Source organism: Chelon labrosus, assembly GCF_963514085.1.
Source record: "Chelon labrosus genome assembly, chromosome: 16".
Taxonomy (NCBI): domain Eukaryota; kingdom Metazoa; phylum Chordata; class Actinopteri; order Mugiliformes; family Mugilidae; genus Chelon; species Chelon labrosus.
The window spans coordinates 11,701,919-11,719,767 of NC_140349.1; the positions used below are offsets into that span (position 1 = coordinate 11,701,919).

Below are 17,849 nucleotides of genomic sequence, written 5' to 3' on the forward strand. Positions count from 1 at the left end.
AAACAGGCCGTTTTAGGGAAACGATTAACCGCGCTCGGAAGCGGCTCCCTTTTAGGTATTGACGCCTTTGTAAATATTTCAATTATAACATCGTTAACTTACTGTATTTTCCTAGGCTTTAAAACTGATGGGAAATTATACCCTCACCGTGCAAATATTGACGTCAACAAGTCAATAATGGTATCTCACCGGCAATGCAATTTCATGCTGGTATGCAGTATCTAAAATGATTCAGGCTTTATTTGGATCCATTGTCGTTTCTTCCAAATAAGTACCCGGTTGAATGATTACATCCTCTAATTAAGCCCAAAAAAGCTAAGCGTACACAAACTCTCAAGCAAAATGACTCCTGATGTTATGTGCCACATGGGAGCCATAAGCATAAGAGCCAGCCCGATGTTTTAAGGACCTTTCTTCCTTCATCGCTGCCTCTGAACTTTCTGATTTCAGATTCAGCTTAATAAGTCTCTCTCCTTCTCACTATCAATAATGAAAGACTCATAAAAACCACTGGCTGAAATTCTCTGGCTTTATATTTTAGCAGTGACACACTGTGACCTCATCTAACCTCCAGTCTTAATATTATATTTCTTATTATTATTACTCATAGTGTTTCCTTCTTTACCCCCTTGGTTCTGTCCACTTTCTTCCTCTTTTCTTTCCCTGTCCTTTTCCCCGTCCCAACTCTTAATATTGCTCCTATTACCCGGGATAATATATTCCAGTGATGAAGGGAGGTGAGCCTGAGGGAGGAGGAACACGGAGAGGGAGGGATGGCAGAGAGGCGATGAAGATTGTGAAAATATATAACTCAGAGAGACAAAGAGAGAAGGGGAGAATTATTTTCTGTTATATAATGTGTGGCAGTTTCTTTAGGGAGGATTGCAAGATCAGCACTTTGTCTCTTTCTTCTCCTCTTCTCTCTGTTCTGCTCTTCTCTTCATCTCCTGTACATGAGAAAGCTGAGGATAATAGTCAGCCTCTTTCTTAATCCATTCGTCTCCCTGGAGATCGTTTAATCACTGCGCAGTGGTCACTGAGGTGCACCTAGTGGATCTGATTGCTTTGATAAACAATTGCCACCGACAGATAAATGGTTGACTTGTCATGCCTCATATACACACTAAGACGTGCACAGGCATCCATTAGCCATTGTTTGGGCTGCTAGTGATGGGTGTGTAACGTTGTGACAATCGTGCAAATTATAGTTATACTTCAGGAACAATTTTTTACAGCGTGAAACAGTCTTCAATGACTCTTATCTGTCTGTCTGAAACCTGTAGCGGAGTGTGGTGGTCGGTTTAAGGGGGAGTCTTCAGGACGGATTCTGTCCCCTGGATATCCTTTCCCTTACGACAATAACCTTCGCTGCACCTGGACCATCGAGGTAGACTCTGGAAATATTGTGAGGTAATTATTAAAATAAAAAATTTTACTCCTAATAATGCATTTGTGGAATTATAGAAATATATTTTTTTTCTATAACACACGTATATTGTATACAGACTTTTATATTAGCATTACAAGCTGCGTTTATGGTATGTAATGTGTGTGCTGCTGAGACCCAGATCAATTTCAAGAAAGTTCATTTTCTTGTCATTTGTTTATCAAAAAAATACACTTTTACTCTCTGATTGTTCAGAAGATGTGTTGCTTATGAAAAATGTGGCAAAAGAATTGATCAGAAATATCCTCACGACCTGTTGCCAGTCTCCAAAATGAGTGGGGCCGTGAGAAAACGGACATGAAACAGACACAGGAAATAACTTGTCTTCCTTTTGAAACGTCTGTGATAGCAGCACTTACAAATAAATAACCATTAAAGTTACATTAGGGATTGACCATTGTTGTGAAATGTTTTACTGGTATGCTGGCATGGTTATACAAATGATTTAGATATAGATCTTTGATTGTAGTTCTTTCATAAAGATGTTTTAAAAGATTATATCTGACTAGTCACAACCTCTTTCTTGGAAACTACAGCCTTCAGTTCCTAGCCTTTGACACGGAAGCCAGCCATGACATGCTGAAGGTTTGGGATGGACCACCTGAGAATGAAATGTCTCTGGCTGAGCTCAGTGGGTCTCTGCTCCCTGAAGGAATCCACTCCACACTGAACACAGTCACGGTTCAGTTTGAGACGGATTTCTACATCAGCAAGTCAGGATTTGCCATTCAGTTCTCTAGTAAGTGAAGCCTATATATAAAAACAATAAAATAAAAAGACTAGTTGCAAAAGAAATATATCATCTGCTGTTGTTAATTCTATGCTTTTTGATATATCTGAATGCCTGAATTGCGTTTTAGTTCATTGTCTTTTAAATGTTTGGCCACAAAAAGCTTAATTAATAAAAATACTGTATTATAGTGTTCAGAATTTCAACTTAATTGCAAGCTTATTCAACTTTGCATAGTTATTCTCCCTAAAAGTTCTCTCTTAATGAGCCAGGAATCTTCTTTGAAGATAACAGTATAGTAAATATTTACTTGAATTAGCATTGTGTTTAGATAGGGTTAAAGCACTGGCCTAACAGCGACAGATATCCTGTGTGGCAGTTTTTTTTCTTTTTTGTATTTACTGTTCTTGACTCCCCACTTTGTCCATATCCACTATCTGCCCAGGCTCAGTAGCTACGGCCTGCAGGGACCCAGGTGTGCCAATGAACGGCAGTCGTAGCGGAGACGGCCGTGAGCCGGGGGATTCAGTGTCCTTTCAGTGTGACCCAGGATACGAGCTCCAGGGGGACGACAAAATAACCTGTATACAAGTGGATAACAGATACTACTGGCAGCCGAGCCCGCCTGTCTGCATAGGTGAAAAGTCTAACTTTCATATAGTCTATAGGGACACACTGTAGATCCACTGCACACACAACTGGAGGACACATGTTTCAGTGGCTTATAGGAGAGTTATCAAACTTGTTTCCCAGAAAAATAATTAAAAGTGTGTTGATCGTTCTGCATGGTTGAGCTTGGGAGAATATTTAAATTGTATGCCACTTTAAGGGTTTATTAAAATGGTTGTTTACCTTTGCTTATCATTTCTCTAATCACAGCTCCTTGTGGAGGAAACCTAACTGGCTCCAATGGTTTTATACTCTCTCCTAACTACCCGCATCCCTACCCTCACTCAAAGGACTGTGACTGGCTCATTGCTGTCAACTCTGACTACGTGCTGTCACTGGCCTTTATCAGGTAACGTGCAATTCTATGATTCAACTCCGTTGAGCTGCACAAAACTATAGTCATCCTTACAATGGATACTGTACAGTGTAATGGAAAATTAAATGAAACTGGACCAAAGCTCTGTCCAAATCTGTCTAAATCTGAAGACTTAAAATGTTTGGAGATCCTCCTCTGTGGCAATTCTATTCAGCTCTGCATAAAAGACAAACAAAATCACAACACCACGACATATATTTGCTCACCCAAATTGCCCCCTTACCCCTTGTCCCTGTCTGTGATTTTCTTCTTCTGTCTCTAGCTTCAACATTGAGCCAAACTATGACTTCCTGTACATCTACGATGGTCCAGACAGCAACAGTCCTCTCATTGGTAGTTTCCAGGACAGCAAACTCCCGGAGCGGATAGAGAGCAGCTCTAATACGATGCATTTGGCGTTCCGCAGTGACGGGTCGGTTTCATACACTGGCTTTCATCTGGAATACAAAGGTAAAACATTCTACCATTGTATATATACAATGATTGAACTACTTAAACTACAGCAGGTAGCAGCAAATGTTCCGAACATTTCATACAAATGTTACTAAAGTGCGATCACTAATCTACAATATAATTCATGCAGATAAAGCAGCTCAATGCCACTATGTAATAGTTTATATCTTAGACGATTTGTCACCTGGAACTAGGCTCAACACATGTTTGTCCTTTTTTGATAAAGAAAAGATATAAAAACAGAAACTAGACTCGACTGAGAGGGTTTTTAGAGTCACTTTGAAAAATAATTTTAATATACCCTGCGTGAGGTAGCATCAGCAAGGGCTTTTTCTGTTTTCTGTTTTTCATGAAAACAGAAAACATGATAACTGGGGAAATTACTCTTTAAGGTCTCTTGTAATGACAGGATATGTGCAAAATGTCTTGAGAACTTTTTTTTTAAGACTACTGCACCCAGTGCACTTGTATATGCAGCGTTGCTCCCACACTGATGACAGAATGTATCATGCTGATTTCAAGATGAAAAAGAATGATTGCTCTAACCATGAAGTCCCTGCTGAATTAGTGTCTGTTGAAATGGTCTGTCAGGAGATGTGAGTTTGATTTACTTGCACAAAAGAATCAACACTGGCTTCATGTGGACCTAGGAATTAAGTCTTAAGTTGATGCGGGTGGCTGGTAATCTTTTAGGAGGGGGGCCAAAGCCATAATTTGCAAGGTTCATGTAGCATACAGAAGCCGGGGGTTGAAGTTATCGTTCTTGCTCCATCTTGGCATAGGCAGCTAAGTCAAACAGACTGTTAGAAAGGCCAACAGAACGCCTGCCTCATTTGATTATTTCAAGGGACTTAGTTATTATTAATTTGCCTTATTATTCATGTGTGCCTGTCGCTTTTTCTTTGCCTCATCCTCTCTCTAACTCACTTGTACTCTTTCTCTGTGCCCAGCCAAGCTGAGGGAATCCTGCTTCGACCCAGGTGTGGTCCTGAATGGGACCAGGCTGGGATCCGATTATAAGCTGGGCTCTACCGTCACCTTCTACTGTGAGGCAGGATATGTGCTGCAGGTATAAACCATTGATGATTGGTTGGTTGGATGTGGGATTTGCCGCTAGGCTATTTGAATGGTTGGGTGGATGTTTAAAGACTGTCTGGTTGGTTGGTTGGTTGATTGCTTTGATTTGTTCTTTGCATTGTTGGATTAATGAATGCGGGATTAGCTGGTCGCCTAATACGCTAGGTTGGTTTACTGGGTGGGTGTTTGGTTGGATTGGTTGGCTGATTTGGATAGATGGGTTTTCCTGCAGTAAAACGTTTTTATTTTGTTTTGTTTAGGGTTATTCTACTCTAACCTGCAGTATGGGAGATGATGGCAGACCTGGATGGAACAGGGCGTTGCCTAGTTGTCAAGGTAAAATGCAAGCGAAATGAACCCTGCACATATCCACACAAACCACTTGTTTAAAACTACAGTGCGGAACTTTTGTCTCCCCACTCTGGCAGTTAGAGAGTTAACACAAACATGATAGTATCAGAAACTTTTTTGGATGCTTCCTAGTTTAATTTTCATGACTAAAAACATTCTCCTCCATGCTCTGCTATAGTCCTAGCTGCTTTATGCTACTCCGTCTCCATCGCTCTGGCTGTTTGCCTCGTCATCTCTGGCAATCATTGCCGTATGACATAAAACTCATCACTATTGGTGCACCGGTGTTCAAATGTCGCCAGGGCTGGCAGGTTTAAAACTCTGCAATGCTGTGAATTACAGTGATTCGAGTGGTGCTGATGACCTTAATCAGCATTGTGTGATTCATTTCAAGTCCAGCACTGTAGCTTTTGAGTTAATCAGTTTGCTATTTCCTGTGTATGTGTGTGTGTGTGTGTGTGTTTTCAATGTGGTGTTTATGTCAATCTCCAGCTCCGTGCGGAAGTCGTTCTACAGGAACAGAAGGGACTGTTTTATCTCCAAACTTCCCCAGGAACTATACTTCTGGCCTGACGTGTGTCTACTCTATATCTGTACCCAGAGAGTTCGGTAAGTTCATCTACACGTTCAACACAAATATGCAACTGCATTCAACTAGCCTGATATAATTCTTCTTTTCAAAATATGAGTCTGGTAACCAGTGGCGGCTGGTGAATTTTGTATTAGGGGGGGCGCAAAGTTTGTAAATCAAACCCCTGTAGGGGGCTCTGGGGGCATCCTCCCCCAGTAGATTTTTGTGATTTTCACGTACAAACTAAGCATTCTGGTGCATTCTGACAAAATAATAAAGACAAAATAGAACATCTCCTTACAAAGACAAATGGGGCCATGGAACTAAGTTTTAACTTAATTTATTTGCCTTGTAAAATCCAGCAAGTTTAAAAATGCTAATACAGCAAACATTTTAATCGCATATAAATATTTGACCTGAGAACAGTTATTTTTTCATATGGATTTTTAGTATACCATTGAATAATGACTGAAATTTCCCATCCAAGGGGCCAACCAAAGCGGTCTCATCAGCTTCTTCGTTCATGTTCACTGTGGTTTGTAGTCTGAAGTAATGATGAACGCTAGTTGGTGCTCCAGTATAATCGGTCCGCCGAACTCATCCAGTGAGAAACGTTCCGCGGTGCAAAAATAAGTGTGATTAAAATGCGTAAAAAATGATTAACCCGTTATTTTTGTGTAATTAATCTTAATTAACAAGTTAAAGTCCCGGCCCTAGTTTTAAGTCCTTCATCCCCGTTGTAGTCCATAACATCTCTGTCCCGGGACTTTGAAACAGCACGCAGGGGAAACAAAAAAGCCGTTTAGCATACACGTTTGAGGTGAAGCTCCTTGTGTATGTCCTCCCACGATCAGTAGCCTGCTGCGAAATGTTTAAGTCCGGACAGTCGGGTCCCAACTCCTTCATCCTTTTCTTCTCCACAGCCGACCTAGTATATACAGTCAATTCAGCCGACCGACGAAAATTGCGCGAATGCTTCCTGATGGACGTGATTGATTGATGAATTGTCCAATCAAGCAGCCATCTCTTTGCTCAGTTACGTATGACTCAAGCGCGTTAGGGCGAGCCCCAAATCCTCATTGAAAATGCATTGAAGGCTCATTTTCCGAAAAAAAAAGTTTTAACATGAGAGTCAATGGGAGAAGCTGGGGCGATTTTCCACGTTGATGAATTCGCCCAGAGAGGCGGGACCATTTGAAACGCGACTTGAACCTGACGATTCTGATGACAGATAATATGTCTAGAACACTGAAAACTACTTTTGCTGTGATAGAATTTGTAAAAAAAAAAATCCTCTTTCTCCCAGCTGGTAGGGCGTCGCCCAAATCGCCCCTATACACCATCAGCCCCTGCTGGTAACACCAATGGGGATTTCATTCTGGGACCGGTTTGGTTGAAACCAAGGGAAAAAAACATATCTCTGCACACAAATGGATAACCCTACAACCAATCAGAGCCATTTGGGTGTGAACAACTTCCTGTCAATGGTGTTCAGATGATGTGTATTACTACTACACTTAAAGCCCACATCTGATTGGCCTGGTCTTTGCCGGGACATAATTAGTTCCCAACAGAGCGTCTCCAGACCTACTTTCCGCCACATAAATTTGTGGGCCGGGAAAGTACAGACTGGCTTCTGAGCTAATATTCAATAGTATCTTCATGGGAAAATAATATCTCTGAATACATATTATTTAGCATCATTTTTTAAATATGTTAAATAAAAGTTGTTGGTAACTAAAATCACTTGGTTTTTATTCTCACAAATGACATCAAGAAATAAAACCATGATCACAATTTTCCTTGACATGTATTCTCTCATTGTCTTTTGCTCAGCGAAGCAAAGTAACATTAAACCGTGTGTGGTTTTTAATGGGAATGCTCTAGACTCCTCTGAAGAGCCCTTTTGGGGTTTTTTAAAGCACACTGGAAAATAGAGATAATGCTCATGATGAAAAGAAGCTTGCTGGCCATTTATTTGATTCCAGGTCAGGGTTTCATAATTGAAGTGACATTTGAAGCAGAGGCTGTTTTTATCTTGCCACATTGGATCTGTGGTCTCTATTCCAGACATAAATGACACATTATGACGATATGAATATTGTGGGGGATTCTTCACATTAAGTGAGGCCATGCTGTGAATGTAGTCATTAGAGGAAAGGAAGGGCCTGGAAGTGGCCCTGTCACGATGTAATGAGGAAAAAAGTCGCTGATAATTACCGCCGCTATAAACATTGTACTCCGGTATTCTTCATAGTAAATGAGTTAATGTTTGAATGGAATTCAGTGCAAATTAGATTCAGTCCATGCAGATGATATCAACACTGATTTTAACATCATAGGTAGCTTTTAAACTAAATAATAGAACAAATTATCAAGACGTTACACTCTTTTCTGGAGCATTCAACTGGATGAATGCTCCGGATGGACTGGCTGTAATGCATCTCACTAGCTGTTGGACTGTGTAAACAGTTTAATTATCTTCATCTGAAGATTTGGTTAAAAGCTCCAGATAAAGCCGGTAAGTGGTCCTATTCATCCTTTAATTGCGCAAATGTGCAAATTAATTTTGTGCCTCTAATATCCAATGATCACACGCCGAGATCAATGGCTGACTGATCATTAGAGCGACTGGCGCGTTGGGTGTGACTGGAGCTTTAACAGACAATCAGTAATTGATGTATACGATGTCCAATTATGTCCCGTGGTGTTCTGAATAAGTAGCGGCTGTACCGGAGGCTGTTGATGCTTGTTGTCTCCTTCTGTTTGCGTAGAGACTTTTGGAGCGTCTGCTTCATGAAGAATTCTTTGACTGAGAGGAGCTAACATTTGGTTGGCCTACATATTGTATAAGACACAGAAACAAGCCTTCCCAAACTTCCCACACAGAGCCAGAGACAGATTGTTTTTGCCTAGCTGCAATGCTGCCCAGATTCTTTTAAGAAGCTGTCATTCTCCTACATGTAATAACTTGTCTCTGATTAGTAGTCTATCTGCAGAAGGTGATCTTGGTGATCAGTTATGTTGAAATCAAACCCCTTGGTGTGTGTGCAAATTACTGCTTCAGTTTTAACACCAGGTGGGGAAAAACCCTTGGCATATATCCTCTTGGAGATGCCATGCCTCCTGTTGAATGATTACGTGGCCGAGGACACCCACTCAGGAAGCTCATTGGGACGCATGGCAGCTCCGCAGGGATCGATGCCCAGATTTTCTCCTTCTGATGTCAAGAGCAGAGGAGGCCTTTCAAATGAACAGTGAAACAGTTTCAGTCGTCTCATAACAAGTCCAAGGGATTGATTGAAAGTTAATTGGACATCTTAGGACCTAGCAGGTCTCGTGGGTGTGTGTGACTGCAGTGCAGAGGTATTTGACCACCAATGAGCCATGCAGTTAACACAGCGAGGTACAACAGTGCTGTGATCAATTATCTGTTTGTGTGCACTTTGTGCACAGTGTCTGTAATGTATCTTGCCATTTTTTTCTCTCAGTATGAGAGAGAAATTCACCAGTGATACCTTAAGCGTGTAAGCCGTTCCCTGTGCGCGATGATACTTTAGGAATTCATAAATCTGTGTGTGGATGTAGGTGCAAGTGTGTCCTTCTGCCGGGAATCTGTGCTGTGTAGAAACGGTTTCAGCTGTGAAGTCCTCCACCTGCTGTGCAGTATGTCGATATCACAGCAAGAGCTGATTCAAACTTTAATCACTCTGATTTCCTTACAATTAACAAATTGCTGGCACATTTAACCATTTCTGTAAACAGACGGGATGTTCTTTATGTTCATTATACTGTACTCATCCAAATGAACGCCTGTTCAGAACTTGCATTAAGATCCGATCTGGGTGAGCTGATCTCAAGTAACCAGCTTTCTGTACATGTGTTCAGACTTGGCAGTAAAATGCAACTTCAGATCTAATCTCAGTTTCGCGCTCTGTATGCAAATAAACCCCGACATCATCCGGGGCGCAGTAGAATATTTTAGCAGCTACTGTCTCTAATGGATCCCTACCGCTGCTCCAGAAGCGAGAATATCTCTGGTTTATGTGTTTATGTCACGACTTGGTTGCATATCAAGTTATTATTTATTGATCTCCACCCTGACGTTAGTTATTCCTGCACAAAACTCAGATTATAACTCCAACCCTGAATAGTTACCATACGTACTGTAATCTCCGGTAATAAAAGTGAATAAAGACATCTGATACGTTATTTAATGACAGAATCACAGTTGTGTACTCATCTATCTATCTATCTATCTATCTATCTATCTATCTTCCGATTGAATAAGGTAAAACTCCACTGATGCAGGAGCACCCCTGTTGAATATAGGAGGTCTTTAATGTGACTCAGAATGCATTGTGTTCACACTACCAAAGGAATACGGACACATGCGCATGCGAATCTGTCCTAAGGGTGTTTAACACCTGTCCTTTACGTGGTCGGATCTTAATGCAAGGTCTGAACAGGCCCTAAGATACAAATACAGTAGGTTAGATTGTTTCACGCACTTGATCTAAGCTGTTTCTCGTTGACTTGTTCGGTAGTCAGATTCCCTTTCAGTCAAGTCAGTGGTCAAATAAACATTTTAACGTGAAGCAAGGTTTTACATGAAAGCAGAGAAGGTAACTTCCGTGTGTCAGAGCAATGTGTATTATTAAAATGCAGCTCGAGCTTTAGAAGAAATCTACGGAAAGAAACAGCCTTGCACAAAGTGACCGGTGACCTTCTTATAGCTGAAAATCCTTGGCAATGTTCAGATTTAATCCTTTATACCTCAGCCTTTGGGGACGAAGAGGGAGGGGGAGATGTTGAGTTGATATACTGTACGTGTGCAGTCAGAGGGAGAGAGCTTCAAATATTGTAACATAATCTATCCTAAAGGACTTTTTTATATATATCTGGTGGATAAACTCTCTTACATTTATACATCTTCACCTACAGATTTGCATATTAAGGCTACTAATGCTGTCTTTGGCCATACAGTGATCGTTCAAGACGGGGAGAATTGTACTAGTGAGAAAATACAGGACCACGGGCCTCCAGGGAACTGTCTAATGCTACCTGCTACTGCAGCTGCACTGTAAAATCCACGGCTTAGCGGAAGAATATATTGCTATTATGTTGCAATCCCTGGTTTAATTTGTGGCCACTGCAGGAGTCAAGAGTACCACATCTGTCTTACAACTGTAGCATGTAATCAATGGACAACTGCTGGGATGTTTTCCTGCTAGGGAACATGGGATTGATCCTTGTGGCTTTGTGGGCAGCCCCTGTGACAAAAGCTTAACAGTGACCACCTTTGTCGTATGGCTTCCATTCAATCTTCCCTTCCCCCTGCTGGCAATGTTAATATTAGCATTTCACGCTAACTGACAACACGCATTCACTGTAGCCAGTTGATGGGGGTCACGGAGAGGGGGACTGGAGCACGATGAAGATAATGTGAAGTTTTGACTATTAGCCTTGCTGATGTGTAATTTTGTGCCAATATCTTGCTTCAAATAGAAGTTGACACTGCAGCTTAATAAAATTTAAATTAAGCATTACAGGTTAATTTTATCATCGGAAGGTCAGGCAGTGTCAGTGTTATGGAATAACAATTTGCCACCATTCACTTGGTGAATTAATTGATATTTTCTCTGTCTCCTCTTTGTCTCCAGTTCTCTTTGGTCAGTTTGTGTTGTTCCAGACGTCTCTCAATGACGTGGTGGAGATCTACGACGGACCCACTCAGCAGAACACGCTGCTGTCTTCTCTCTCTGGGTCTCACTCTGGTGAGGATGGATGTCTGGCTTTACATTTGGATAGATGAACTAACACTAACCCTAACCCTGTGTCTCATTGTTTGCCTCCTCTCTAGGTGAATCTCTTCCCCTGAGTTCAGGAAACCAGATTACAATAAAGTTTTCCACAGTTGGACCGGAAACTGCCAAGGGATTTCACTTTGTCTACCAAGGTCAGGCATGCACAAGAAGCTGAAAGTTATCTTTTAAAATTCTTCCTGTCATTATAAGAATTTCATGAGTCATGGGGTTCGCAACAGAAGTTTGTAAAGGTCATTTTAAAAACAAATTTTCTCACAGTAGCAAGTTGCTTCTGTGAGAAAATCGATTTACCGTGGGCATCTGCAGAAAAATTCACTTTTACATTACAGTTATTTTTATGTATATTTAACCTTTATTCCACCAGAAATACTTTTTAATTTTAATGGTCGTGGTGTTTTTTCCTTCTTTCTTCAGCTGTGCCGAGGACCAGCTCCACCCAGTGCAGTTCGGTGCCTGAGCCGCGCTTCGGCAAGCGCCTGGGTAACGACTTTGCAGTCGGCTCTTTGGTGCAGTTTGAGTGCAACCCTGGTTACGTACTGCATGGCTCCACTGGCATTCGTTGTGAGAGTGTGCCGGACAACCTGGCACAATGGAACGACACCCTGCCAACGTGTATAGGTTAATCTTAAAATTACAAGTGAAATAGAGCGTACACAACACACCTACCTATAGCCAAGCTGTTACCCAGACTCTTCCTCTTTGCAGCAGGGGAGGTTGTTGGTGCAATTCACCTTCCCTTCTCGTTTTCCTTTAACATGTAGACAAAGTATTGTTTTAACCTCAGCTTTTCTCTTCGTTCTTCTCTCCTCTGCTCTGTTTACTCATTCGCCTCTCCCCCAGTTCCCTGCGGGGGCGTATTGACCTCTCGCCGTGGGACCATCCTGTCACCTGGCTACCCCGAGCCGTACGACAACAACCAGAACTGCGTGTGGAAGGTCTCCGTTCCAGAAGGGGCTGGAATACAGGTAGTACTTTTCACCCGCTGCTTCCTGGCTGACCTATGCATCATTGGCTTAAAAGCTGAGCAGGCAGGATCTCGGGGAAGATAAGATATTATTAGAAGGGTGAATGGATGGATGGTTTCTAAGAGAGGGGCCATCCAGAGATAACCAGATAGGATCTAATCATGAAAGATAGGGGCTGATTGCGTGTAAGCTAAACTGCTCTCACGGACAAAGGCAAAGTCGCCTCTTACACAAAGTGCGGCCCTTTCAGAATATTTGACACACATCTCACAACGTTTATTTTTTCCTCTAATATTTTAGTATTTCAGGTAAAGTCATCTTCTTTGTTACATGTCTGTTTTATCAGAAATGGCATATTTTTGTTGTTTGAAATTTTCATTGACCATTTATATTTGTTTTATTTTATTAAATTATATCCAGACTTATGGAGTGTATTAAATATTTAAGTGATGCAATCAAATGAAATAAATAGTAAAAAAAACTATTTCTCTTCTTTCTCCTTTTTTTTTTTTTTTTTTTTTTAAATCTCTCTCCAGATACAAGTTGTGAGTTTTGCCACTGAGCATAACTGGGACTCTCTGGATTTTTACGATGGTGCTGACAACCACGCACCAAGACTGGGCAGCTACTCTGGTAAACAGATTTTCCAGTGTGTTTTTATACTTTTATTGAAAAAGTTTAATATATCACCTGCATTCTTGCCAGTTCACATTAGAAATATGCAAATGATTTGCCATAGAATTGAATTGTGATAGTTGTGATAAGAATTTGGTGGAGTAACAGTGCAGCACTGCTGAACAATCTGCACCGTTTTCTAATCAAAATGTGAATTAATATCCATCATATCCAAGTTCACAAAGAGCACCAAGTAAGTGTCTCTGTATCTCACAGTGTACCAGAGTTTTAAATCCCACACTAGCTGAAAAGAGGAGCAACTATATCGACAGAGATGTAGCAGTCCACAGCCTATGGCAAGCCAACTAAGTTTCTCCAAGTTTCTTTGCTACTATTTCGTCTGTGGCCATGAGGAATAGTATAGAATATAGCATGCATTTAAGAAAAGTATCTTATGATCTTGATAAAAAAGAAAGTCTGTATTCAGGGGGAAAGGTTACAGCCTAATGCAACATCGCTTTTCCCTCATTAGAGAGCGGTGTAATAAGACAACTGTAGACTGTAGGCATACGTCATACACACGTCAGCAGTGTTTTTTGTAATTACTCACTGCCCAAAGTGGTGGTCCAAAGTCCCATACTGTCGCTTTGAGAGATGCCTGTCACAGCAACACAGATTTGAGATATCTAATTTTTGAGACGTGTCCCCTTTACAAACATTCATAGCCTAGATGACAAAATAAAGAAGATGAACTATGCTGTATTGTAACCTGATCAAAGCAAATATTCCTTGACAGTTAAATAATAAAAAAACATTTCTGACCATGTGGCGCCCTGCTATGAGTGCAATTAGAGCTAAACTGGCTGCTTTCTAAGTCTCCCAGCAGGAGCTCGGTTACACACCCACTGACACCTGCTTGTTTATCTGGTGATTCCTCGAAAGACATATGAGAAATTTTTGTTGCATAACTAATTGAGCCTTTCGCATCCTCATTTTTTAATATAATTTTTTTCCCAAGCAACCTACGAGGTAATCTGTCAAATACCTTCATTTCCGAATTAATAGAATTATTCACGTTTCTGAATGTTCCCAGAATTTACTGCAACTTTATTAGCTGTACTTTCAAGATAACTTCCATATGCATATGCGAATGTTTAATATGCACGGCACATCAGAATATGATCAAAACAATATAAAAAGGTATGCTTTTCTAGTTGCAAGTGTTAAATTGATGTATCACTTTTTTCAGGTGTAACACTTTTCCTGTTTTGTAGCTTCTGTGTATAATCATAACTCTCTTCTAATCATAGACTGTATATAAACATTGAACAATGCGTCCCCACTCCCTTGTATTGGCCAAACTGACGCTATTTTCCCAGGGCTTTTACCAGACTCACTCGCGTTTTCATTTAATTAATCCCGCGCTCTGCTCGACCTCCACCAGTTACAAAGAAGTGTTGGATTATACACTGTACTAATTGTTTTATTTATTTTTTTCCTACTCTCACTGTCCTACGAGACCGCTTTATGGAGCAGTTGGCATGGCAACTGGTAGTCATTGTGAGGTCAAATAACTAAACTTATCAGGAAAATTGACACTTGAACATGCATCAGCATTATATTAACTACCTAAAATGACAGAAACCATCCTTAATTTTTTTTGACGTGTATTTTAGTGTTTTAGTCTGGCCCAAGTCCCATCCACTAACATGAAGGAGGTGGAGCTTATGACCTATACTGCAGCCAGACACCAGGGGGAGCTCTACTTGCTTTGGCTTAATTTTTGAGGAGCAGTTCTGCCGTCCATCTTTATTTACAGTCTATGCTTCTAACAGGCAAGAGTCTGTGAATATTAGCCAGTCATCCAGGTCACGGTATATCTAATACAAGGCTAAAACAAAGACAGCTGGACTGGTGTTTGAGGTTTCCACTCATTCAAGTAGCTTCTATAGTTCAAACTGACTTCTGAGGAGTTTAGGTTTTTATTTCAGAACACCTGAAACTCACATCACTTTGGCCTGTTACGACCCATACCTGAATGTGAGGGTGTTATTGTAGGGGGGGACTATAAGTGGCAGATTAGTGAGGTCTTAGTCCACCAATCCAGAGAAGAGTTTTCCAAAATCACATACAGTAGATGGCTTCCTTTACTCTTCTTTCAAACCATTTGTCCTCTCTGCCTAAAATGTGTACACTGCCATCCTTATAAGGCTCCCTTTTAAGGTGCACATCAACTAAAGCACACTCACATGCTACCTGACAGTTTTGTCGCTCACTTATGTTTAACTTTTACACTTCTAACTGTTCTCCATGCATATTGTATAAGCAAAAGAAAAAGTGCTACTTTTTTCTTTGCCTCTATTCTTACAGGGAGGAGAAAAAACTTGATAGAGCTCCAAAATGAGAGTGTTGCGCATTAGTGTGCCATTAGTGCAGCTGGTGTGAATTTCCACGCCGCCTACAATGGAAGTGTCTGAGCTCCAGCAGCTCATATTCATTAAAAAGAAATAAATGTGCTCAGTCTGTGTGAAACCTTCCCCTGAATTCACTCACTCATATAATTCAAACCGCCGTGCTAAGCAAGAGTTAGCATCTTCCTAGGGTGGTAGTAGTGCTTTTAGGGAAGCTAAGTTATCTGAGTATGTCCTAGTCGTGTTAAATAATCTATGAGAGGCCTTGACATCTTTATGACAAACTGGAAAGAGATGATATTTCAATGACACGACACTGATGACAATGATTCTTTTTTTTCCATATAAAAAGTCATGTAGAGCAATAATAAAACTTTTATTTTTTTTATTTAATTTGGGTTAATTACAACTCTTAATTAATTCTGTCACACAGCCCTTAATAACCGTCATGGTTAAATCCATGCAGTTAATTATTCATCATCATTCATCAATTATTATGAAGGGGAAAAAATCATTTTTTATTTTCCAATGTGATAATGAATGAATTTTTTTTTGTTCTTTTTCCCATAATGCGAAAACGACCAGCAGGAGGGCTACAGACTATTCAGAAACCTGCTAATTAATTCCTCTCACAACAGGCAACCAATAACATGCACTGTCCTGAATCACTGTTCATTCAGATGATGCTCTCTGTAACTTTGGCATTGTTTTTTTGCTGACACACTCCGGCCTCTGGAAAACATCAAAAACTGCACAAGGGGCTAAAATCAAGAGATGGGCGTGGACATTTCCACTGATAAGATTTTAATACATGGTTATATGTGCCTCTTATTGTGAAGCGCGCTGACAGAATTACACTGTTGCTGGTGCTGCACCGTTATTTTTGCTTTGTACCTTTCCCAGCCACCCTAAGTAGGTCAAGCCAACATTTGAAAAGTGGTTTCAAATAAAACAGATGTCTCAAATAAAAGAAAATTCCCCTCTCCCTCCTTTGAGAGGACGAAAAGTGAAAAAAAAAAAAAATGTAGGTAAGGGAGGCCTTTGTTGTTTCCCTTGCTGTCAAATAACTAAGATCACTTGCTTTCAAGCCTCTGTTAAAAAAAAATAAAAAAAATAAAATAAATGTGATCGTGGTCCTCTGTTCTTCTCTCTCCCTGCTTTCAGGCACCACTATCCCCCCTCTCCTGAATAGTACATCTAACAACCTCTATCTCAGCTTCAGCTCAGATATTAGTGTCTCAGCTGCTGGATTTCACCTGGAGTATACAGGTATATGTTCATCTCCTAAAAAAAATAACCTGCTGTCAATGCAATATGTACAATATGATGATCATAATAATGTGTATTTTATCAGCTATCGGTCTGGAGTCGTGTCCAGAGCCTCAAACTCCAAACTATGGGATTAGGCAAGGAGACAGATTCATGGTGGGGGATGTCGTGCAGTTTTCCTGTGAACAAGGATACTCTCTACAGGTAAAAGTTCCACTTCTCGTACAGAGTCATACTTTCTGCTGAGGGGACTGAGTGCAACTGGAGGATAGTCATTTTCGATGCAGAATTTTCAGAACGCAAGCGCGCACTAGAAGTTGTTCAGTGCAAACCAACCGACACTGCCAGATGTGTTTGTGAAATCATTAAAGTCTGCTCAGCTTCTCTGATGTGCCGCCATTCATTCTTTTTTTATATCCCTTGGCTGCACAAACCAAGAACTATTTAAACCGAATCAAAAGGAAAACCCCACTCTCGGGTGGTTTTCCCCGGCTCTGACTAAACACACAGCTCTGGTGTGGTTTGCACAACTCCTGAATAATGTATGTCTCTGGTGTGGTCTTCCCAATTTCTGTGCAGTATACTGTAGAGCTCTAATGGAGGTTTGCCTGCCTCGTGCTAAATATACAGACTCACTGTATGTATTAATATAGATGTCTTGTTACTGCAGTGCGTGGAAGCAAAGTATTTAAAGCTCAACTGTGGTGATTTCATAACTGAAAAAATATGGTTGCTTTAACTTTTTTAGGGTAACGCCCATATCACCTGTATGCCTGGACCTGTTAGAAGATGGAACTACCCTGTACCACTGTGTCTCGGTAGGTGTTGTTTGACAGCACACACACACAACCTGGATATACTGAGAGAAGCAACGCTGCAGAACTGATGCAAGCAGTCTCCGTTTCTTCTCTGACTCTCTGTAATACGAGCCGTTTGATCAATTTACCGTTCTGCAATGAGCTGATTATTTAGTATTCTGCGCAAGAATATGATTAGGCTTTTTAACTGATGCAAAGTCAGACTCCGCTGTAAACATGCAGAGTGTACAACAGACACCAAGAAACAAACTAGAGAAAACAAGCTCCGG

General features: G+C 40.8%; 1 protein-coding gene across 1 annotated transcript in view; it reads left to right on the forward strand.

Moving 5' to 3' along the window:
• csmd3b (CUB and Sushi multiple domains 3b) overlaps nucleotides 1-17,849 on the forward strand; it is a gene marked incomplete at its 5' end in the record, with an annotated part of 336,937 nt that overhangs the window by 272,244 nt on the left and 46,844 nt on the right. Inside the window, 16 exons of the mRNA XM_084563441.1 lie at nucleotides 1,284-1,410; nucleotides 1,984-2,186; nucleotides 2,623-2,814; nucleotides 3,057-3,195; nucleotides 3,485-3,672; nucleotides 4,626-4,744; nucleotides 5,013-5,088; nucleotides 5,596-5,712; nucleotides 11,338-11,451; nucleotides 11,538-11,633; nucleotides 11,917-12,120; nucleotides 12,343-12,467; nucleotides 13,004-13,100; nucleotides 16,658-16,762; nucleotides 16,848-16,966; nucleotides 17,511-17,580. Of these exons, the coding sequence (XP_084419567.1) occupies nucleotides 1,284-1,410; nucleotides 1,984-2,186; nucleotides 2,623-2,814; nucleotides 3,057-3,195; nucleotides 3,485-3,672; nucleotides 4,626-4,744; nucleotides 5,013-5,088; nucleotides 5,596-5,712; nucleotides 11,338-11,451; nucleotides 11,538-11,633; nucleotides 11,917-12,120; nucleotides 12,343-12,467; nucleotides 13,004-13,100; nucleotides 16,658-16,762; nucleotides 16,848-16,966; nucleotides 17,511-17,580 (2,091 nt within the window). The remainder of the gene's footprint in view (nucleotides 1-1,283; nucleotides 1,411-1,983; nucleotides 2,187-2,622; nucleotides 2,815-3,056; nucleotides 3,196-3,484; nucleotides 3,673-4,625; nucleotides 4,745-5,012; nucleotides 5,089-5,595; nucleotides 5,713-11,337; nucleotides 11,452-11,537; nucleotides 11,634-11,916; nucleotides 12,121-12,342; nucleotides 12,468-13,003; nucleotides 13,101-16,657; nucleotides 16,763-16,847; nucleotides 16,967-17,510; nucleotides 17,581-17,849) is intronic.